Source organism: Palaemon carinicauda, chromosome 11 (assembly GCF_036898095.1).
Source record: "Palaemon carinicauda isolate YSFRI2023 chromosome 11, ASM3689809v2, whole genome shotgun sequence".
Classification (NCBI taxonomy): Eukaryota; Metazoa; Arthropoda; class Malacostraca; order Decapoda; family Palaemonidae; genus Palaemon; species Palaemon carinicauda.
Genome location: NC_090735.1, coordinates 91429245 through 91455298, shown reverse-complemented (window position 1 = coordinate 91455298; position 26054 = coordinate 91429245). Strand labels below are relative to the sequence as shown.

General features: G+C 35.9%; 1 protein-coding gene across 3 annotated transcripts in view; it reads left to right on the top strand.

The window, feature by feature from the left end:
• Positions 1–21346: 21346 nt before the first annotated feature.
• Pak (serine/threonine-protein kinase PAK 3-like protein) overlaps positions 21347–26054 on the top strand; it is a 102437-nt gene continuing 97729 nt past the window's right edge. For 2 of the 3 annotated variants that reach the window (XM_068383183.1, XM_068383182.1), the window contains exon 1: positions 21347–21508. In XM_068383183.1, coding sequence (XP_068239284.1) covers positions 21352–21508 — 157 coding nt within the window. In that variant the 5' untranslated portion in view covers positions 21347–21351. Of the gene's footprint in view, positions 21509–22895; positions 22978–26054 lie in introns of those variants that run through there. The other variant, XM_068383184.1, reaches the window with a different exon arrangement.

The following is a 26054-nucleotide window of genomic DNA, read 5'->3' as shown; positions in this document are numbered from 1 at the left end:
TGGTCAACGGAGGAGTCCCCACAGAAGATAGTCAAGGTGTCCCCGTCCTCCAAGGACACGCTCCTCTGTTGGTCCAACAGGAGACACACACTGAAAGGAATCACGTTCGCCTCCGCTCCTCCGGAGGTGCTGCTCTTCACAGACGCATCGAAAGAGGGGTGGGGACCTCATCTCCTCGAAGAAACAGGAGAGGGGAAATGGTCAGTGGAGGAAAAGACCCCGCACATCAATCTTCTAGAGCTCATGGCAGTACAAAAGGCCCTAGCCACATTCGCCCGTCGGTGGCACTCGTGCGACAACGCCACAGTGGTGGCGTACATAAAGAAGCAGGGAGGCTTAAGGTCAAGGGAACTTTGCGACCTTACGGCTCAGATCCTGGAATGGTCCGAAAGGAACCACATTCTGCGGACAGCCAGGTTCATTCCGGGAAAGAGAAACGTCCTGGCAGACAGCCTCAGCAGGACAGGTCAGGTGGTAGGGTCAGAATGGTCTCTTCATCCGCAGGTGGCACAGGAAGTTCTCCAGCGTTGGGGCTCCCCGGTGATAGACCTGTTCGCCACAAGGCTCATCGCACAGCTTCCCGTCTTCTGCTCCCCTGTACCAGATCCGACAGCATGTTCGAAGACTTCTTCCAGCACTCGTGGGACGGCCTCGATGTTTACACCTTTACCCCATTCGGGATTTTCAGGCAGGTACTCAACAGGCTAAGGCAATCGAGTTCCACAAAGATGACTTTGGTAGTGCCCTGGTGGCCGGAGAGGGAGTGGTTCGCGGATCTTCAGGACCTGTCCACCCTTCCGTTGTGGCCCCTTCCAGAAAGAGAAGACCTACTAAGTCAGCCTCACTTCCGAAGGTTACACGAAAACCCCCAGGGCCTGAGGCTACACGCGTGGATGTTATCAAGCGCCTGCTGAGGAAGGAAGGTTTCTCGGATAATACTGCTTCCAGGATGTCGGGGTATCTCTGTAAGTACTCGTGTATGGTGTACCAGGCAAAATGGGCCACGTTTGTTAGATGGTGTGCCACTCAGAATCTGCAGCCCTTAGACGCATCGGTCCACAGTATTGCAGACTTCCTAGTTCACCTGAGGGACGACCTGGGAGTCTCCATCCCAGCCATCAAAGGAGTCCGTGCGGCACTGGGCCAGGTTTTCCAACTCAAGGACATCAACCTAGGGGCTTCTCGCCACATCTCCATGCTTATCAGAAGTTTTGAACAGTCTTGTGACCCCCGCTCCTCAAGGGTCCCCCAGTGGGATGTAGCCAGGGTCCTCAGGGCTCTCTCGAGACCCTCCTTCAAGCCTCTTTAAGACATCCTAGACAAGGACCTCACCCTCAAGGCTGTATTCTTGCTAGCCCTTTCCTTGGCCAGGCGGGTGAGCGAACTCCACAGCTTGTCCTTCGAAGTCTCACACTCGAAACGGTTGAAGGATATATCATTTAGGTTCTTACCAGAATTCATGGTGAAGACCCAGAACTCGGCAATTGTGGACCCTAGTTTCGAGGAATTCTCTATTCCAGCAATTCCGCGCTCGGACAACCCGGAAGACCTGCTTTTGTGCCCCGTGAGGACTATCAGGAAATTCCTCTGTAGGACATCCAAACTCAGACCAGCTATCAAGAGTTTGTTCGTATCTTCAGGCCCAGTCAAGAAGGCAGTTTCTAAGAATACTATATTTTTCTGGCTCCGACAGGTTATCAAAAGGGCTTACGAGAGTGATGGCTGCGCGGTCCCTGGGACCCCGAGACCCCATGATATTAGGGCCCTTAGCACATCCTTGGCCTTTGACACTAATATGGCAGTGGGCCAAATCTTGCGTGCGGTTACTTGGGTCAGACAATCCACCTTTAGAGCCCATTACTTGAAGGATTGTACAAGGAAGTCCCTGGATGCCTTCTCCATAGGGCCAGTAATTTCAGCTATGCAGCGAGTTTAGTAGTTTGGGCCCCGGGTAGCCCGTGGTTAGTAATCGCAAGCGACACAGGTTCCTCCTTACTCTCCCCTTCCTTGCTACCCTCTCCCTTATCCCATCCTTTTTCCTATCCTCCTTCCATGTGAGAGATGGACGTTGAGGTACACCTTGTCTGGATTATAATTAAAGGTGAGTTGTACATAAGGTAAACTTTTGCGTGCTTTCCCCTACTCTCCTTCCTCTCCACTGGGCAGTCTAAACCTAGCCTCCTATCTAGGTCTTGTACCCCAGGATGTTACGAGATATTCCGGACTGTAAGCCATTCCCTCCTCCTAAGGTATAAGTCTCCTAAGAAAGTAGTTTGAGGTAAGTGCTCCGTGTTGGAACAAATCACAAATTTTAAGTAATTTGTATTTTTCCTAACAGTACTTACCTCGAACTACTTTCGGGTTATGGCCCACCCATCCTGCCCCGAGTATCTTACAGGAGTTCGAGTAGGTCTTAAACATAGGCTTACTGACGATCCTAACAGCGCAGCCTCACTCACAGACCGCGTGTCGCCCCAGGGCGAGTATCCTTCCGCCCCAGGGCGAGTATCCTTCCGCCCCGGAGCGCCTCAACAAGGTAACGGAGAGAGGGGGAACTACGCAAAATTCTTGGTCGGTTAATGAGGAGATCCCAGATCCTCCTAAGAAAGTAGTTCGAGGTAAGTACTGTAGGAAAAATGCAAATTACAGTATATATATATATATATATATATATATATATATATATATATATATATATATATATATATATATATATATATATATATATATATATATATATATATATATATATATATATATATAGATATAGATATATATATAGATATATATATATAGATATATATATATATATATATATATATATATATATATATATATATATATATATATATATATATATATATATATATATACATACATACATACATACATACATGCATACATACATACATACATACATACATACATACATACATACATACATACAGTCCCCAACTTACGAACACAATAGGGACCGAGAGTCTGTTCGTAAGTCGTATTGTTCGTAAGTCGTTAGTGTTAAATTTTGGTCTGGAGTAAGCGTAACCTAACTCAGATGTCTACGATTTTCAGCAGTAGAAGTCAACAAATAGCCCCATTTCATATAAAATAGGTTATTACAAATATTTTACTTTATCATATTACAGTAGTCTGTATAATACTGTAAAGTTCAGTACAGTATGTTGTTTTATTATCCTGTACTGCACACTACATAATGGAAACTTGCACAATCGGCCATACATATGCACTGCATTTCTGAATCAGCTGACTTTAAGTAAAATCGTAGTAAATATAGTGTACTGTACATTTAGTACAGTACTGTACATTAATTCCTTTTTAAATAAATGTACTGAAAGATATTTTATTGTTCCATTACCCAATTTTTTTGCTAGAAACTTACGTAAACAAGCGGCCATTTGCATTATGTACTGTACTGTAACGTTTACCTTTTCACGCTTATCAAATCAGCTGACTTGTACCGTATTGTATTTACTGTATGTAACAGTACTGTGCATTTAACTGCTTCATGGTTGTTTTGGTATTGTTAAATAAAATGCAGAAGGTTAGTTTACTGAACTGTTTTATTTCAATTTTGACCGACGGAATCATTCTTTGTAGAGTATACGTCACGTATCTTGGGACGTCATGTATTTGGCGGAAGCGCGCTGACAAACCGAATGATTTCCTTTCATTATGTTGCCGAGTAATCTTATTACAGCATTCCCATAATCGAAACACCGAGTAACGATATCAAGTGTTTTAGTGGTCTGTATCATTAGTTATGAGATTAGTACAACTTACCGTAAAGTTAAGAAAAAAAAGTCTGACGTTTTATTTCTTCTGGCGGAAGGTGAGAGGCAAATCAAGTGATTTTCTTACGATCCGTTACTATTCCCATAATCGAAACATCGAATAAGGATATAAAGAATTTTTTAATAATTTTCAAAGAAATATGAAGATTTAACTGCATTAAAAATCAAAATACGGAGAGAGAGAGAGAGAGAGAGAGAGAGAGAGAGAGAGAGAGAGAGAGAGAGAGAGAGAGAGAGAGAGAGAGAGAGAGAGAGAGAGAGAGAGAGAGAGAAAGGGGGGGGTGCGTATTCCGTGTATAACTAATAATGAGGTCTATCAACGAACTGTATGGAAAATGTGATACCCTATAATACATTGGCGCTGTTGTAATATTCACTATGAAGAGATTTCGAACTATATGTGCGCATAATCGTAATACTGCAGCGTGACCTTGAGATCAGCTGATCTCCCAACCAAAAGTAAATCAAAAGTAATTGTTGATTATTGAAATGCTCAAGAAATTAAAAAAAAAAATATGAACGTGCTTTAATAAACCACAATTAAACACAATAATGTCTAATGAAATATGAAGGCTTAATATTGAACGAAAAATTGAATACTGTATGAAGCTTTAGAATTAACTACCCATATGCGATTGACAGAGCGAGCACACACACACACACACACACACACACACAGAAAGAGCTACAACGATTTCACATGATACCTAATAATAAGAACTGTAGGGAAACTGATTTTCTGTAACATATTGGCGCTGATGTAATATTCATCTTGAAGATATTTCTAATATGTTAAGAAATAAAAAAAAAATGCCAAAAGTCTGATTACGTTATATTTCTTATGGCGGAAGGCGAGAGGCAAATCAAGTGGTTTTCTTCCGATCCGTTACTATTCCCTTAATTGAAACATCGAATAAGGATATAAAGAATTTTTTAATAATTTTCAAAGAAATGTGAAGATTTAACTGCATTAAAAATCAAAATACGGAGAGAGGGAGAGAGAGAGAGAGAGAGAGAGAGAGAGAGAGAGAGAGAGAGAGAGAGAGAGAGAGAGAGAGAGAGATTTAACTTGAGATGAAATCTACGGATGTTTACGAACATGTTTGGACTTCCTTCAATTTGTGTTCGTATGTACCGTTGTTCGTAACTCGAATGTTCGTAAGTAGGGGAGCGTCTGTATATGTATACATATGTATACAGTGAACCCTCGTTTATCGCGGTAGATAGGTTCCAGACCCGGCCGCGATAGGTGAAAATCCGCGAAGTAGTGACACCATATTTACCTATTTATTTAACATGTATATTCAGACTTTTAAAACCTTCCCTTGTACGTAGTACTGTTAACAAACTACCCTTTAATGTACAGAACACTTAATGCATGTACTAACGTACCCTAAACTAAAACAGGCACAAATATTAAGGGCGACTTTATATCATGCGTTTCCTAAACACGCCAAAAAGCACATAAGAAATGGCAACCGATGTTTTGTTTACATTTATCTCTGATTATAATGAAGAAACAAACGCATTTACACATCTGTGTATAGGTTAGTTTCTGCATCGATTATATTGATTATTCAGTACAGTATGTTGATTTGGTTATTACTAATGTTTTACTTAATTTTTCTTAGGACTTCCAAATGAAATGTTTTTCTTTATGACGCCGCCTGAAACGACGGCGTCATAAAGTACGCTCAGTAAACAAACTAAGGAATTTAACGCGCATGATGAAAGTCATAAATAATGATATTACAGTAAAAGCTTTAATAAAATATGTTATTACAAATATTATTTACTGTATCTATATAAAATCATACATACGTAGCAAAGCAGGAAAACAATCTACGAGAGAGAGAGAGAGAGAGAGAGAGAGAGAGAGAGAGAGAGAGAGAGTTGTTTTACATATGTAAATGTAAATTTTAAACAAAAAAAAAATAGCCCCATTTCATAGAAAATAGATTACAAATATTTTACTTTATCATATTACAGTAGTCTGTATAATACTGTAAAGTTTAGTACAGTATGTTGTTGTTAAAGTCGTGGCGATGAAATTCTCACGAAACAAAAACACGCCATTTGAGTACAACAGCTGATTCTCTCTCTCTCTCTCTCTCTCTCTCTCTCTCTCTCTCTCTCTCTCTCTCTCTCTCTCTCTCTCTCTCTCTCTTCGTGTTATACAATACTTACATTTAGATGAAGAAACTAAAATTAGTTTTCTTAGTGTCAATTAAATATGAAACGAAATAATTAGGCCGAGTCTACATCCATTTCAATCATAGCTAAAAATACGGCATCCGATTTCATCAGCAAACCACTATTTTTTGGGAAATATCATTTTATTCTAGAAAATTGCCACTCTTTAAATAGTTAATTGTACATTAAGAAAGCGTGTACTTTTGTTTTTAAATTTCGGGTTTGTTTTAAAAATCGAGTATTGTTGACTTCTTTTTTTTTTTTTACTTTTGGCTGTGATTAGATCAGCTGTCATCTAGCTGCCGCTCTTGAGTGTGTACGAATACACTAACAAAGTATCATTTATACCATTTCTTAACTTATTCAAACCGTCTACAGTATACAGTTGATATTACATAAGCACCAATGTGTTATAACCTATCAAATTTTTTTGTTTATTACATTTAAACCCCCTCTCTCTCTCTCTCTCTCTCTCTCTCTCTCTCTCTCTCTCTCTCTCTCTCTCTCTCTCTCTCTCTCTGTGGGCTACTTTTCACTACCTCCCATTCCTTACCTCTCTCTATCTCTCTAACAAATGATATCTTTGTTGCTCCTCAAAGTTTCATTTATATTGAAAATCAATCACGATTCAATTTTCCTTACTTTCTCCAATCTCGCACCATCGGTCACATCGCGGTATTTTTGATATTTCTGGAAAATCCGCGATATATGTATATACATGGGTTATGAAAAAAATCCGCGAAGTGGTGAATCCGCGATGGTCGAACCGCGAAGTAGCGACGGTTCACTGTATGTATATATATATATATATATGTATATATATATATATATATATATATATATATATATATATATATATATATATATATATATATATATATATATATATATATGTCAGCTCTTGAAAAGTATTCAAAAGAACTGCTTTTTGTTTGTTTATTTTAAAGAAACGATTATTATCAAGATATTTTAGTTTATAAAGTAACCTGTATTTCTGATTAATGAAGTTTAGATATAACATACTGCGCAAGATACATCACATAAGAAGTTGCATCGTGCTTCAAGAAAATGCTTATGGCATTAACTATGAGTCGTCTGAATGAAAACACCGAACACTCAAAGAAGTACAGTCAAGCTTTATTTTAGTAATATTACTATACCTACATTACAGTAATATACACTTCAGTATCAGTGAGTATTAAGTTACAGTACAGTATTACCAGATAGGAACAACTTTTGTTATAGAGAACAATACGGGGATGATGATGACTTTGTGAAACTTTACCTCAGCACAATACTGTACTGTAAACTTACTGTGTCCAGTATGTAGTGTGCATGTGTGCAAATGAACTGTACACTGTGCATATGGGTGTAAACTGTTGTAAAAAAACAAATAAGAACAATATTAGGCAGTATTTACTGTGTTTCTCATTAGCTCAGTGACCCACATGTGGCAAGGGGCACTCATTCTATAGGTTAGGAGTTAGCCCACTCTAGTGCAGCATTTATTCGCAAAAATTCCCTCTATACGCCTATGTCTGTCACCTATCACGAAGAAGGAGGGCTGAGTGTATACCTTTTTTCCCTATGGCAAAATTATTTCCAAGTTAATATACCCTACTGCTAAATTTAAGCTACAAGTTTGCTAAGCTTGTCTCTGAAATGTGAGAAAATGACCTAAAGTATGGAAAGAAAAAGTCAATAATTTCCTAAGATTTTCAATTAAGTACCACAAAACCAAAGACAATGAAATTATTGTTCATAGGAAATATCGGTGAACCAGCCTTAAGTTTTTTTTATGTCATTAATTACGACAAAAAATAGACTACTGTATAAGAGAAAAAGTGGTTTTACTAAAATTTCATATACATTGATACCTCATAATGATAATGATAGTTCAGGTAATAACTGTCTTTTAGTAAGTGAAAAAATTCTTTGGCAGTTTGCCTTTATGAGCTGATTTTGAAAGCATAGAATTGAGTCATGATCATCTTTTAAGTGTAAACAATGGAAACGATACATATTTGCTTGTTTTTTATTTCATGATACAATACTAACACCATACAGTAATGCCGCTAGATACGAAATTAATTGCTTTCGGAATCACTTTTGTGTTGTGATTTTTTAGTATGAAGAGTCACGTTTTACGTGTTAATTGCCTAAATGATTCCAAGCCCTACAAAAACACTTCGTTAAATTTTATAAAAAAAGCTGTAATCACAGTGAAATTTAGTCAAATACTTTTGAATCATTCAATAAACCTAACTTAACTGTTAATACCTGTAAATGAAGTAGTCATTAGAGCATAAGGCAATAATAAATGAAAAATAATGTAATGTATATACAGTACTGTACCTTATGTACTGTATTATTATAGTTACCCTTACAATAGGAAGGTTCATTTTATATCACTCGTAAATAACCCGTTTTCTTCCGTTTGCACATATTTTTAACCGTAACTATTTTATTGTAATACAGATAGTATTTGTTGGTGATACTTCAATAATAACCTTCATGTTTTTTTTAGACACCGATATTGTAATACACGCAAGATTCATTGATGTTAATATATATGTGAACTTATTTTGTAGAATGAATAAATTTTATTTGTTCGGTAAATAGTTTTCTTAACTGTTATTGATGTACCGAAATAAAGAAAAATGTATGATAATGTTTTTATGCGTAGTAGTATTCGGCTATGTACAGACAACACAGTACAGTACTGTTCATTATGTTTTTTTTTTTTCTTTTTTTAATTTATTTATTGATATAGAATTAATTTTAGATGAATAATCATGACATTAAAAAGGAAAAAAATATGTTATGGTCTGTTATTTATTTACTGAATCAAGAAAAATATATCACTAATGTGTTTTATATGTGTTGTAGTATTGTGTGTTCGTACACACAATACAGTTCTTTTCATTGCGTTATTTTGATTTAGAGATGTTCGCATTGATATAAAATTAATTGTAAATAAATAATCATGACTTTAGAATGAAAAAATAATGTACACTTATTTATTTACCAAAATTAAAGAAAGATATATCGCTACTGTTTTGATATGCGTTGTAGCACTGTGCTTACATACATACTGTTCATATACACAATGCAGTACTGTTATGGTTTTTAGCTTAAAAATATAATTATTGATATAAAATAGGAGAGAAGGATCTTACGGTGGTAAGTAGCATTATTATTATTATTATTATTATTATTATTATTATTATTATTACAGTATTACTTTCTAAGCTACAAACCCAGTTCTAAAAGCAGGATACTACAAGGTAGGGAAATAACCAATGGGAGAGGAGGATGATGGTGACGAGATTACAGTTTAGCGGCGCGGGAATTTTAAAATTATTTTAGGTGCCGGGCAAATCTCGTTTCGTACCATGAAAATTTGTTTGTATCATGAGGCAAAAAAAATCTTCGAATCTCGTTTCTTATAATGAATTTTTCGTATACAGAAACTTTCATATCAAGACATATCACTGTGTGTAAATTTTACATACATTATTACTGTTGGGTACAGTTAAGTAAAACATCAATTTTATCAGAATCCTGTTTATTTTGAATACAGCTGTACTTTTTCACCACACTAAATGGATATGTAGTGTAGTGTAGTGAAGGCATAACCTGACAGCACCAGATTTATATCTCTTGTATGATGTAATCTCCTTAAAATTATCTTCAAAATTAATTCTTCAGAAGTAGCTTGATACTCTATAAGTATATATAGTGCTTTTTATTGCGACTAATATAGCGCCACCAGAACACAACTTGAGATATATGAATTTGGTCCATCATATCTGAAATCCGTAGTAAACAAGTCTTCTTGCAAGGTTCTACTGTATTTGGAAATGGGAACCAGTTCAGAATCTCTTTTCCTTATAGTGGAGGTTCAATTGACAACAAGTTAAAGAGGAATAGTCCTACTCACTTTTTTTATCCCAGGAAAATTCAATATATTGGCAGATTAGTTGAGCAGAAAAAAAATTATTAATAAACATTACCTACATTACCTTAGGATAATTTATCTAGCCCTGAATCCCAATAATCCACCCAGTTTTTTTTACCACATTGGTAACCCTGATAACTCCCATTCCATACTGCCATTGGGAACACTGATGGCTGGAACGAGAGTTCATTCAATTCTTTCTTCTGTTGTTAATGAGCACTTGAGCTGTACTGCATACAGGCTTAATTGCTCTCTTGAATTTCCAATTTCCCCTTTTTGCCCTTAGTTCCTTCAAGCATTTGTGTGATTACCATGTTAGTGGCACTTTATTTAATCTTGTTTGATTGCCATTAATCTCATAGTCTTTTGTTATGCAACCCAACGAGATGGAGTTATCAAGAATTTCCGGTGTACCCCTTTTCAATTTAGTCAGGAGCCACCTCACGTGCAGGATTCGCCCGAGTTGTAAGGAATGTTCTGAAAATGTGCCAATGCAGAATTTGATCGCTCTTGGCCCAAAAATAAATTTCCTTGTTGTTGAATATAGTTATCATAAGTCATAGCTGCAGGAAGGGTTTTTGAAGATAAGAGGCCATGGTTAATGAGGTATTTTTGGTTCATGGCCTTATTCCTGTTTGAGGGCAGGATGTTCAGAATCCGCATGGTTGAGTGGTTATAGTGCTGGTCTTGTGGAACTGGGATCCTACATGGTATTATGAATGCTAATAATAATTTTCTTTAGCTACCTGTCGGGTACCTGTTGATTTTATCGAAAGTAAATGTACTATTGACTGCCCCTCTTGCAAACCCCGACATGGTGTAGGCCTTGGGCGGGACGATTCTGGGCGTGTACCTAATGGTAGATTACCTAGCAAATTTTGTGTTCCTGTTATGGGTCCAGAGAGCTCCTAGGTGGGAATAGAGGGTTTTGGATTATTTAGACTTAAGATAATGTTTCTTTAACTTTTTATGGCTTTTAAAATTTTAGGTGTGATTCTTGACAGTAAATTTACTTTTGAGAAACACATTAGGTCTGTGTCTTCTTCAGTTGCACAAAAAACTGGCTTATTGAGAGTCTTTCAAGATTTTTAACGATCAATCTATTCTGAAGTGTTTTAATTCTTTCGTTCTACCTTTTTTTGACGTATTGTTTTCCTGTATGGTCTAGGGCTGCTGATTCTCATCTCAATTTGTTGGACAGGAACTTAGTCTATTAAATATCTTATTCATGATCTAGATATTAATCTTTGGCACTGGTGTTTAATTAGTTTATTATGCATGTTGCATAAGATTTTTTATAATTCTGACCATCCTTTACATTCAGATCTTCCTGGATAGTTCCATCCTGCTCGTAATACTAGACATGCAGTTAATTCTAATAGTCAGGCCTTTTCCATCATGAGGCTCAATACTACACAGTACTCTAGAAGTTTTATTCCAGCTGTGACCAAGTTGTGGAATGATAATCAGGTAGTTGAATCAGTAGAACTTCAAAAGTTCAACTTGCAACAAATGTTTTTATGTTGAACAGGCCGTCATAAATATTTTTATAGTTTACATATGAAATATGTTTTAATATTGTTAATGTTTTTAGAATATTTTAATTGTTATTTCTCCTTATGTTTTGTTTATTTCTTATTTCCTTTCATCACTGGGCTATTTTTCCCTGTTGGAGCCCTTGGCCTTAGAGTATCTTGCTTTTCCAACTAGGGTTGTAGCTTAGCTAGTGAAGATAATAATAATAATAATAATAATAATAATAATAATAATAATAATAATAATAATAAGATAGTCTTCAGTCCTTAGCGGGTAGGGAGGGGGTGTTGGTGACCGGGAAGGTTACACTCTTGGGTCTATCGGGCTCATGGAGGGACGACGAGGTTAGGATAATTTTTTTACTTCATATAGAGTTTACTCTAATTTTTCAATATAACCGAAGTTCAGATCCCCCTCATCCCTTTGTTTGATTCTTAAGAAATCTTTTCATAAGTTTCCTTTCATATTTGTTATGTTTATATGCTCAAGAGACGCTCTCTTTGGTCGAATGTTTGGGATAAGCTCCCTAATTTGGTTCACATTATTCTTTATTTCTAGCTGAGCTGCTTCTCTAGTTGGGGAATGAAAATAAAGTTCAAGGGAATTAATGAATAATTAATTTAGGACTTGGTAACATTGAATAGATAGGTCCTATTATTATGAGTCTTTTGTTGTCCTATTCAACAGAAAACTTTCATTGCTAGTTAAAACTTGCTAATTCAAACTCTGAAGTTTTGTCAGATTCAACTACCTGATTTTAGGTAGATCATTCCAGAATTTGGTCACAGCTGGAATACTGTAATTCAACGTTTGCACATGCTCTGTACTGTCAACGTATTTTTGTTCGTGGTGTACCAATTTTTGTGGTCTTCGTGGGTGGGCGAATCCACGAATTCACAAATCTAACGAAAATTTTTATACACTCAGATTTTGGTATTGAACTTTGACACATTCGATTTGTGTTGGTGACCTACATTTTTAAACCATTGTGGTTTACTAATTATTTTTATTTGTTATTGTAAATATGTTTTATTTTTTTTTATTGTAGGTTTAGTCATTTTCAGAGATTACTAGTTTATTTTTTTCTATTTTTTTTCTATTTATTGAATTTTTTTCATATTTTCTGAATGAAAATAAAATTAAAATCATTGTTTTTTATTTCATATTTATTTTAATATTTTCATCAATAAATAACAAAGCGTTTCATAACAAAAATAGTATTAGCTACTATTATGCATAAAGCAAGACATGTTTTCAGCACTACACATAGAAAACATTAAAATGAAAGTGATATGCCTACTAACTATCTCGTCTCTATTTAAAGGCTGTTAATTACCACTGAGTGACAACAAAAGATTTTGAGTAATGTTTTAGCTTGGGATTCTATATTAGAACAACTTGCGTAGTTCTGTAATTATCTTATTTGGCGGTGACATTATAACCATTTGTAGTGATAAGTAAACATTTAATTAGAGTTAATTATTAAAACTTATAATAAATGAATAAAAGCAATACATTGCAAATGAGCACTTTATCATAATTGGAGTTCAACTAATAACCAAAAAGGTAAAAGTTTCAAAACGGAAATCCACGAATTCATGAATCCACGAACCAACATTTTATTTATAAAACAATGAAAATTTGTACCCACGAACAAAATTACGTTCACAGTATTTCAGTTTACAGAGGTTGACCGTTTGACGTGTCATACTCCCTCTTTTTTTGTTCTATGTTTCTCGTTATGAGTCGGCACACGAGACAACTAATATATAGGCTACCTGGCTATACTGCTCTATCCCGGTTTCTTGTGGAATTGGAAGTTTTTTTTTTCAGCCACTACCTTTAATTGCTCATTGGGGGTTTTGTCTTCGCTGTCCCTCTTCTTCGTATTGCTCCTTGAGTTGGTGGCTCTTTCTTGGTGCCTAACGTGTGGGAGGCAGGTAGCAATCTAGTACAAGTGGTTTATTTCACTGCTTGGACTCTGACTCTTTTTGATCCTAGTGCTCAAAGGTATTTTTTCTTATCGAGTATCCTTTATCCCTGTGATAGCTAGTGTATGCATTTATGCGTACACTGTCTGGCGTTCACCTTTTTAGAGTGTGTTTAGGGGAAATTCCCTTTTGAGTTTGTCTTTGCTGCAAGACAAGAGCGAGAGTTTTGGAGGATTTTGCATTCTCCTAATAATCTCTTCCTCCTATAGTAAGAAGATTGGAATGTAGCTCCTCCCTAGTACAGTGGTAATGCTAGCATTAACATGGCAGCAGATTGATCCCACACCGGGATTGTGTGTGTTCTCTTTTTGTTCTCACATTCAATTTTCTTGGAAACCTTTTGCATAGAGGCTTTTGTACGGGCTTTTCCTCACCCATTTTCTTTGTGCATTTATTTTATCTGGCCCAGGATAGTAGTTAGTCAGCTGAGGGCGATCAAATGAAAGAAGATGGGATCGTTTTTGTTTGCTTAATCTTTCAGTCTTTAGTCTGTTAAGTAGAGTTTTCAAGAATACTTCTATCATTCTTTTCTCTTCTGTTGAAAGAATTAGGGTTTGCGAGCCCTTAATTGAAGATGAAGAACTACTTAGTTGAGTGGCTTTTCACTCTTTTTTTTCTTGGTGACCAGACGTTGAACCAACTCTTGGATGTAAGCGGCTTTATAATGTTTCCACGTAACTGACAATGCATCATTTTGGAACATCCACCTGTGCTTTTTATCACTTTGTTTTTTTTTTAGCAATGTATCGCAGTTCAGTAACTCCTTTTTGATAAAATTGTGCTTCTGTAGTTATGTGGGACTTCCTGGAATCTACGCTTTGCAATAATAGGACTCTTATTATTCATATTATCTAAAGTTTGATACATACCGTGCAGTCCACAATCATGTTGACATGAGTTATGCATTGTTTCAAATCATGGGAATCAAGACTTCTGAAAGACTGAAGATAGTTCTTGTGTTCTAAGTGCTTCGATATGTGGATTTGACTTTCCTGGAATCTCCTCCCTTTGCAGTTGTAAGACTTATTTGTATTGTCTAAGAGATTGATTCATATTGTGCAGTCAACAATCATGTTGACATGAGAAGAGTTAAGGATTGTTTCAAATTATGTGGACCAAAATGTATGTCCACTGTAGGTTTTAGAGCTTTCATTATGCAGCTCCTAAGTATTTACAACAAGCTCCCGCTAGACATCCAAAATACTGAAGGTATTATAGATTTCAAGAAGAAATTTAAGACTTTCTTGTTTTCTATATGCTTTGATATGTGGATTTGACATTTTATGTGGAATACGCTGTATAATACCCCAAATCAATAGGACTGTATATGACAAAAGATCTTTTAGGTCCAATAGATCAAGGTTTTCATGTTTGATAGGACCAAGGAAAGGCCCTTAATTAAAGTAAATACTGTTCAGTAGAGGAGGATTAGTTGCGTGCCTAGGGAGAGCCTCTCTTACTCTTATGTATAGTAGCTGACTCTCTTAGTAGCCATCATCACATTTTCTCCTCATTGGTTCTTGTAACTTTTATCTGGAATGTAATTTCATTCTTTCAAATGTATTGTTGTGTGGGTATCTTGGATGCCCATGGAGACCAGGATCCAGGAGTCTTAGAGTCCTGGCTACAAGGGTGGTTCTCATGAGGAACGTTCACTTTGTTAAGTGTTGGAGGTGGCCACATGTCGGTCATTACATCTGTTTTTTATAGTTTGTCTCTACGGCTCGTGGTGACCCTGATCCTTGGGTCCTCTGGTACAGCAGGATAGATCATCTGACAGGATACTTGGTTATATTTTAACCTATATGGGTTATGGTCTTTTTTTGTTTTGAAGTTTTTTTTAATATCTAGCTAGGTTTAGGACATCATTCTTGGTGTTGGATTAATTGGTCCTAGTATATGGGTGAGTGACGGGATAGTTAGGTCGGGTTTAGATTTAATCCATTGTCTATACCCCCCAATGTCACCTAGCATCACACCAGCAGACTGACCAGGCTCATTCATTGTCAAGCGTATCACTGTATGCCGTTCTTGGTCTGTGCTACCGACCTTGGGTGGTGTCTGCTGTAACTCCAAATCTTTTAACACGGCAAGATTTGGTCAGTCTAGGCACTCAGTTTATGCACATGAGTTGTTTACTATCTGTCCCCTTTCTTTTTGGAGACAATGTCTTTTTCTGTAAGGCGACAGGTACTCTGCTGGTTGCTTGGTTAGCATTAGCTGTGTCCAACATAAGACTATTATCAGGCTTATGTTCATTGTTAGCGACTTTGGCTGGTGTTTGCCATAAGTCCAAGTTGCTTATCACGGATGATTCGATGAGTCTTACATTCAGCGTTGGCGACCTTGGCTGGCGTTTGTCACAAGTCCTGCCCTGGTCCCCTTTCTGGATTACGTTCAGTGTTGGTAACCTCGGTTGGCATTTGTCATAAGTTCATGTCGCCTAACACGGATGATTCGATCATTCTTACGTTCAGTGTTGGCGATTTTGGCTGGTGTTTGTCATAAGTCCAAGTCATCTGACATGGATGATTCAATCATTCTTACATTCAGTGTTGGTGACCCTGGCTAGCGTCTGACACACGTCTTAAGTTGCCTAACACGTATGATTCGGTCAGTCTAGATGCTCAATTCATGGACTGAGTTGCCTACTATCTGTCCCCTCTCTCGTTTTTTTTTTGGGGTGGGGTGGGGGGGGGAGTGCGGCGACAGCACCTTCTGTGAGGCGACCGGTAGTCTACTGGCTAGCGTTGGTGGTCTTGGGCTGTGTTAAGCTTCCCCTACTTTTGCCTGACACTGAACTAGCGAGACAGTTAGGCTCCCACCGGGAGACAGAGTTGCCAACTATGCCTTTTCCCTCCACTTTTTGTCATTCTCAGGAGTGAGTGGTTTTACCTTCGTTAGTGCCTTTCCTTTCGGCACCTATGAGGATTTAGTAATGGGTCTAACCAGGAGACCGTCCCGGTATTAACTCCGTTTATGTGGTGCCCCCCTCTTGCCTGTCGAGTGATAAAGGTCGCTTTTTGTACCCTTCCCCTTGGCAACAGTGCCTTGATGAGTCAGGTAACAGGTGTTATGTGGGCTTTTGTTGACTTGGATCATGGTTGACGTTCCCTTAATCCCTTCGCTACAATGACAGCGTTTTATCTCAAAACATGCCTAGTAATACATACCGTGACGTAGGGATACGTCTTTATAATTATTACGGGAGAGTCTTGGAGAGGAAGGCATAGATTTCTTTTGGGACCTGACACAGAAGATCTTCAATCAGGAAAAGATGCCAGAGGAATGGAGAGGATGCCTAATCATTCCCATCAATAAAGGGAAGGGAGACATCCAGGAATGTGGTAACTACAGAGGCATAAAGCTGATAAGCCATACTATGAAATTATGGGAGAAGATCATTGAGAAGAGACTCAGAGATGAAACAACTATTGGTGAGGAACAATTTGGATTCATGCTGGGAGGAGGGATTGTAGAAGCAATATTGGTTTGAGGGAGACGATAGAAAAACATAGGGAGAAACAGAAATGATTACATATGGTCTTTATTGACATGGAGAAGGCATACGATTGAGTACCACGTCAGGTGTGTGGAGATGTATGAGAGAAAAGGGAATCCCTGAGAAATACGTAAGAATCACCCAAGATATGTATGAAAGGGCAGAAGCAAATGTTAAGAGCAGTATAGGCCCAACAAAGTTTCCCAGTAAATGTGGGACTACATCAGGGGTCTGCATTGAGCCCTTACCTATTTGATCTGGTCATGGATGTAGTAACACAAGGTATTAGAGATCAGTCTCCTTGGTGTATGCTTTTTGCTGATGATGTTATACTGTGTTGCACTAGGCGAGAGGTAGTAGAAGGGAAACTGGAGGATTGGAGAAGAGAAATGGAAAATAGGGGATTGAAGATCAGCAGGAAAAAGACAGAGTATTTGAGAATGTAAAATGGCGAGAATGGGGAAGTTAGTTTGCAAGAAGAGAGATTGAAAAGAGTTGAAAATTTTAGGTATTTAGGATCAACAGTTGCAGAGGATGGTGATCTGGGGGCAGAAATAAACCACAGAATACAAGCAGGATGGAAGAATTGGAAAAAGGTGCATGGAGTACTATGCAATAGGAAAATAGGGGTTAAGTTGAAAGGTAAAGTACACAGGACAGTTGTGAGACCGGCAATGATGTATGGAGCGGAGACGTGGGTAATAAGAAGACAGGATAGAAGAAGATGGATGTGGCAGAGATGAGAATGTTGAGATGGATGTGTGGGGTGACAAGAAGAGATAAAATACGGAATGAGGTAATTAGGGGTACCACAGGAGTTAGAAAACTATCAGATATGATCCAAGAAAGTAGACTGAGGTGGTATGGTCATGTCATGAAAAGAGATGAACTGTATATTGAGAGGAGAGTGATGGAAATGGAGGTACAGGGAAATAGAAAGAGAGAGAGACCAAAGGGAAGGTGGGTGGACTGTATCAAGGATGACCTTCGATCAAAGGGATTAAGCGGTGATGAGGTGTGGTACAGAGGTTGATGGAGAAAGCTGACCAGAAACATCGACCCCACATAGAAGTGGGAAAAGATGTAGACAAAGAAGAAGACTGTCCTTATATGGATAATTTAGCTAGTCCTATCCATCCTTCCCCACTGCCAGTATTACATAACTGGAGAAAATGTTGAGTGAAATCTCGGTCAAACCGTCAGTGTAACTAATGGCGGTACAGAATAGAAGGTAGTAAGGTTGGCAATGTGGTAAAAAATTGGGCGACTTATTTGGGTCATAGATAGCTAAATTATTCAGATAGGTATTATTAATACTAGTTTTAGTTTGAAAATTAAATTTTTCCAAACAGGTGGTCTCTGTATCCATCAAGTGTGTCTTAGAGATTTGGAATTGGGGAGTGAAACCAAACGTATATGTTACTGTAGCAACATTCAACAAGAGGATAAAACTGTTTTGGGCACCAGTTCCAGATCCTTTAGTATGGAAAGATGATGCCCTGTTACAGCAATGATCAAATTTCGAACTCTATGCTTTTCCACCTTTCACTGTGAATTTTGAAGTGAGCTGTGATAAACAAGTTTGTACGAACAGTACGATTACTGGTGGCTCGCTTTTGTCAAATAAGGGGTTACAGATCTGTGGCCTCTATTGTTGGAATTTCTAAGGTTGTTGTTGTATAAGTCCAATATTTTCAGACAACCTGTCTCAGGGTTGCATCCAAACCCATGCACACAACATCTAACCCCATGGAGACTACACTGTATACTCTGAATAAAAGATTTTTAAATATTCTCTAGATTATTTATTTTAGGTTTCAAAAGGCAGTTTACTAATGATATGTGTTAAAGACAATGGAATGTTTATTTTAATTGATGTTAGGCAAGGCATGTTTTTTGTCTAGAATTAGTTTGGAAGATATTAGATTTTTGTTGAAAGGAATATCCTTCTACCAGCTATTAACCCTTTTACCCCCAAAGGACGTACTGGTACGTTTCACAAAAGCCACCCCTTTACCCCCATGGACGTACCAGTACGTCCTTGCAAAAAAATGCTATAAAAATTTGTTTTTCATATTTTTTTATAACTTTTTTTGAGAAAATTCAGGCATTTTCCAAGAGAATGAGACCAACCTGACCTCTCTATGACAAAAATTAAGGCTGTTAGAGCAATTTGAAAAAAATATACTGCAAAATGTGCTGGGAAAAAAATAACCCCCTGGGGCTTAAGGGTTGGAAATATCCAAAAACCCCGGGGGTAAAAGGGTTAAGGGTTATAAATCTTTGCAGAATACCATATTAACAAATGTAGGATTGGATTTATCCACTTCAGATTTTACTGCAGATGTATTTAGGTCTTTTAGTATTGCAAAATCTCCAGTTGTCTGAGAGATTTTTTATAATGTAGATGTTGTGTTAAATATTTAAAGGGTTAGCATTTTGAACTTTTGGAAGATCTCTCTTCCAAAGACCTCACAGTTAAGACTTTTCTTGATGGCTTTAGCATTAGGTAAATAAACCTCTTTCATATAATGTAGACTTTGGAGAAAATAAGATTTTATCTTTGAATTATATTTCGAGCTATGAATGAACTTAAGGTTTTGCCTCAATTCTTTCATATTCCATATTGGTAAAGAAAGTTAGTGTTATGTCAGAGAATAGATTTCTTTGTCCTGTGATAGCTGTTAACTCTTATTTGAACAAAACTGCAATTATTTGAAGAAAGGTTCCATGTATGGTTTAGAGGTTAGAACTTCAAATCATCATCTGTCCAAATATGCTGTTTTATTGTTAAAATTTGTCACAAAGGCTCACAGGGAATTGGATCCAAGTCAGATGAATGTCTTGAATGTTATATTTCATGATATTGGATGTGCAGCTACCCCTCTTAATTTCTATAGGATAGTTTCTTTGGAAAGAATCTTAGCACCAGCGGATTGGCTAAGTATTGCCTTTAAAAAGCCAAGTTTTCTTATCAAGATTGCTGGGCTTCAGGGGCTGTAGTAGCTGTGAGTGCTTTAACTGAGAAGCTTTAGTTACTTGTGAAAATTGAAGTAATTTGAGGAGTGATTTTTTTTCTTTGGAATACACTATGCTTTATAATCTATATGAATTAAGTGTATAGTTTGATAGTGTGGTTCTATTAAGGAACACATTCTGGAGGGTCAATTTATAACAGACATTCTTTGAAAGCAGGTATTCACTGTACCATGGTACTGGACTGACAGGTAAATCTCATCAGTGTATGGAAGTCAGCATCATGAACACCAAAAGAGAAGAGTTTCATTGAAACAAATGGAGTGATAATTCATATAATGTACTGTACCTATCCACCTGCCTCCCCATGGACTAGTGATGTTAAAAGTATTGGGAATAAGTTGAGAATGAAAGACAAAGCATTTATGACATATCTAAGCCTAGGTTATAGCCATTAACTGCTAGATTATCTCAAAACTGTACTAGAGGCCTAGGCTTAAGAAAAGGAAAGGAAATGGAAAATTTTTAGTTGTAGGCTAAACGTTGATATAAAACCAGGCTCAAAGGAGAAGTATAATAAACATCAGGCGATTGTAGGAGTACTGTAATAATTTGATTATTAAAAGTCTGTTTTTATTGCTTTTCGAGTTTTTACCAACATTCATTTTGCTCAGTTTTGCAGAGTTTTCATCTTAGCTTTTGCTTTGTAAGGATTCTTTATGCCCCTGCATGTTTAAAGACTACCAAATATCAGGATTGTTTTATTTAGTACTTTTTTTTTTTTTTACGATGAACGTATTCGTTGTTTGGTGACTTGGAAACTTAGGTTTATGTAATAGAAAAAGAATAACGAGATGGCTAAGGAGGAACTCTTAACCCTCACTAGGGCAAAAATGTTGAAACCTCCAGTATTTTTTTTTTTTTTGCACACCAATAGCAGCAAATTTAACACTTTGAAATAACTTATTCTTTTTATATTGTTTTGTTTTTGTTATGCTCATATCTTGGATGATCAGAGCTGTGATTAGTGGTGATAAATGGATCTAGATGTTTAGAAAGAATTGGTTATAGTCTTGTCGCAATATCCTGATTTCTGAAATCATAAATGTTAAAGATGAATTATGCTGAGGTCATCTCAAAGCTAATTATTTATTTATTTAGTCTTATTCCTCAACTAATTGCTAGTCTTCTTTCTTTCAAGAGAGAATAGTACTTATCAAAGAATAATGTTAAAAGTTTTCATTCATTATAGAAGCATTAATTTTAGTTCAGATACTTATAATTGGAGCATTTGGTGAAAGTGTTGAGTGCACTGATATTCTTTTAGGTGGTTTAATCTTTTATTGTCTCTTTTATTTACACATTTTTCTCTTCCAGGGAATGCCAGATTCATGGACAAAATTATTATCCATCTCCAATATAAGTAAACAGGAGCAGAAAAATAATCCTCAGGCTGTGTTAGATGTCCTTAATTATTATGATGCCTCGACAAAGGAACATCAGACTTCAAAGTTCATGACTGTAGCTAAAACTGTTGGTAAGTAAAATACATTTGACGTGCAGTATACTATACTTCATATCTGTATTATGAACAGTTGTCTCATTAGTTTTATGTATCAAGTTATGTGTGCTTACATTTAATCATTTTCTTATTTTTTTTATTTTACTTATAATTAATTTAACTACAACTCCATCAAACTGTATATTGCCTTAGTTCTGTGTAACAAAACGTATATATATATATATATATATATATATATATATATATATATATATATATATATATATATATATATATATATATATATATATATATATATAAATATATATATATATATATATATATATATATATATGTGTGTGTGTGTGTGTGTGTGTATATACACACATATATATATATATATATATATATATATATATATATATATATATATATATATATATATATATATATATATATATATATATATATGTGTGTGTGTGTGTGTGTATGTAAAGTATATATGTATACGTGTATATATATATATATATATATATATATATATATATATATATATATATATATATATATATTTTATATGTATGTATGTATATACAGTGTATATATATATATATATATATATATATATATATATATATATATATATATATATATATGTATATATATGTGTATATATATGTATATATATATATATATTTATTTATATATATATATATATATATATATATATATATATATATATATATATATATATATATATATATATATATATATATATATATGTGTGTGTGTGTGTGTGTGTGTGTGTGTTAGTCAAGTTAGACGAACTGGGTTGATGAATCTTCATCATTTTAGTATAGTAATAATTATGTCCCCTTCTGGTTACTGGGAATATTTGTTGAAATTGTTTCTTTTGTGGATGAATGACTTATTTTATCCTGTAGTTGCTGTATATTTTTATTTGCTGTAGAATATAGTACTACTAACCTTTAGTAAAGACTTATTGTCTGGTACCGCAGCTCTGACGCTGGTTCCCTTTACTATACCAGCTCTCTCTTATCCATTTAATAAAAAAAAATAAGAAAAAGTCTTGCACATACACGGTAAAAGTCTCTCAACATTGAATAGCACAATTTGTTGTATCGGGGGTTTTGTTGCACAGATGTAAGGCAACTATGGTAGATGGGTTGAAGCTGATTTTTTTATCCTTTTGTCTAGAGTATATTAAAAAAAAAAATTCTCATAATTTTGTATAGTGATGTTCCTAGATTACTCAGGTCATAATTTCACATTTCTGTTTTGCTTACTTTTTATTATGAATGAAGTTAGATATACTGTAACATTGGAATAAAGTATCAAAATCATATATAAAAGTTGGGTAAGAATTTTTAGTTCATGATATACGTGTACACAACTAGGATTTGTAATGAGCGAGCCAGCATCCTTGTGGGCGACCTCTATTTTGAGTAGACGGGCTGTATTTTGTATGAAGCTCAAAAATGGTTGTGAGTAAACATATTTGTTTTATTTTTTGTTTGTGTGGGGTTTTGTTTGGTTTTCCTGTATTTACTCTTATGTTTTATGGTTATGACCTGGTTTTCGGAAATAGCAAACTACAGCTTGAATGAATTATATAGTTATATTGTTATTCTTTGGTTTATATAGCTGCTCAGTTATTTTGTAATTGTTCCGTAACTGGAATACAAACCACGCTATTTAATAGGGGGCATTACTTTCGGCGCAGCTGAAATGACGAGCCATTAAAATTTAACAAGGTTTACAACCCACACCGCTAGTTAGCAGGGGTAGGGGAGGGTAGCTTGTTACCCCCCCCTCCCCTCACACACACCTGTGCTTGAGCTCACTTTACTTTTGGCTCGGAGCGAGAACGGTTGCTTCCTCTCTCTCTCCTCGTCTATTTTGGACTGCCATTAATTTTTGTCTTTTTACTTACTTTTTCTTATACTTGTAAATATATATATATATAAACATTCTTAATGATTATGTATATATATGTGTATAGAAATGTAGTAAGTTTTCTTTTCAGTGTTTGTGCTGTGTGTGTGATATATGACAACGACACATGCGTAGTAGCAAGGCCAGCTCAGTTCCACTTCGTGGGGAACGGCCTCTCCCTCTCTGGTCCATCAGTCTTCCCGTCGGCATACTCTGAAGTATCGAATAAAAGTACTGATGGAATAAAAGTACTGGGTGGAAAAAATCTCAATATTTAATAAAAGTACTGATGGAATAAAAGTACTGGGTGGAAAAAATCTCGAAATTTAATAAAAGTACTGGATGGAATAAAAGTACTAGCCGGAAAAAAAACTCGAAATTTAATAAAAGTACTGGATGGAATAAAATTACCGACTGGAAAATTAACGATTGAACCCCAATACGACCCAGATCGGGTCATATTAAGTGGAACCCCAATACGACCCAGATCGGGTCATACTAAATGGTGTCAGGTGTAGGGTTCAATCAGTTTTAGGGAAACATGAATAGAGAGGGATTTCATGCGCAAATAATAGCCGAGTTGATAATTTTACATATGCTATATTCTCTCAAGTTTACAAGGGCGCCCTTAATTATGATTACGTTACGTTATTAAGAAAAAGCCCTCAGAAAATGGTACTCGGATTGGCACACATGTTAGCACCTGCCATCCCTTACGTGACACACTTGCAAGGCCTTCGAAACCAGACTGTCTCCTATGGGCAGTTTCCCCATCGCGCATAGATGGGCATCGCGATGCCTGATCAATGATTGGTTGTTTTGACCCGAAAGTCTCATAACAACCAATCGGGAGAGGTTTTGGTGACGCCAAGCCTACAACCGTCAATTTTGTAGTGCCACCCAAGCCACAGCGTAACCATCCCTCCTCTAACAAAGAAGAAAAATCTGTTGACCTTCACTTATCCCGATCAGTAACGGCCAACTTAACTGTGATCAGTTCATACATATATATACATATATATATACATGTATACATGTATATATACACATAATTATATATATATATATATATATATATATATATATATATATATATATATATATATATATATATATATATATATATATATATATATATATATACATATACATTATATATATATATACATATACATTATATATATATACATATATATATATATACATATATATATATATATATATATATATATATATATATATATATATATATATATATATATATATATATATATATATATATACATATACATTATATATATATATACATATACATTATATATATATACATATATATATATATATACATATATATATATATATATATATATATATATATATATATATATATATATATATATATATATATATATATATATATATATATATATATATGTGAACAGCGTCCACAGATACAAGTTAAATTTCATAATCGTCTGGATCCGAAGACTCAGATCTATCGCACCTAAGCCACCTCCGATAGCCTTATGCTGTTAGGATACGTTATTCAAAGTAAATTTATTCTCGGATATAAGGTTTGTTTTGCATACCTGTAAATTCCTAAGGGTTTATCTAACATAGAAGTATGATTTAACATCGTTTAAATCATAAATCGCCTTGAAATAATTTACGTTTGAAAACAGACACAAAGGGAAAGCACGTCTATTTATAGAAACTGAAATCAGACAACGCATGTATCGTAGTGTTCAGAGAGCGAATTCCGCTTGACCTACTTGTACGCTACGACTTGTGATCTCGATGGCTACTTCAGCTAAGAAAATAAAAAAAATTGTATAATTTCCCACCGGTACGATAGGTAGTATTGAATAAACATACTGGTTGGAAGATTTGTTAAAAATTAATAAGCGTACTGGGTGGAAATGGAGTGTACCGGCGGGAAGAAATTTGAAAAATTAATTAACGTACTGGTGCGTTTATTTGATACTTCAGAGTATATCCGTTAACTCGGCCGCCACAGGAAAATCGTCATCACCTGGACCCTCTTCATTCAACTATTGTCTTCGCCTTTTCCTCTTTTCCTATGGGAAACTAGGATTCTGAGCGAAGGGAATGTGGCCTTTTAAATATTGACTACGGTCTCTCTCTTCTCGAGGTCGTTCACCTTTACTACGACAACGTACTATTGCGGAAGCTCCTTTCCCGTGTGCGGGTTAGGTTGCTATTCCGTTTGTTTGTCTCAATTATTTTTAGGGAAATCTAATTGTATTTTGACTTTTCAGCTTTCTCCGTGGGGAACACTTTCCTTCGGGGGGTCAGTGGTTCTCACTATTAATGAATATTCTTAGATGATTCGAATAATTATAATTCTGTTTTTATTACAGTTACTCCGCTCCCCCCCTTCTCCCATGGATGTCATCTGGGGAAGGAAGGGCGCATACTTAATTCTTATTTTATATTATTCCCTCGGGGTTCCTCTTCGGAGTTCCTCCCTAGGGAATTTCTGTTGAATAATTATTTAATTTTATTTTCCCAGTTAACTATGCAGTTTTTCTTCGTTTGGCTAAAGAGTGCCAACGAAGCAGAGCTGTCCTGTTCATGCTTGGGGAGTCTGCTGTCACTGCTGTCC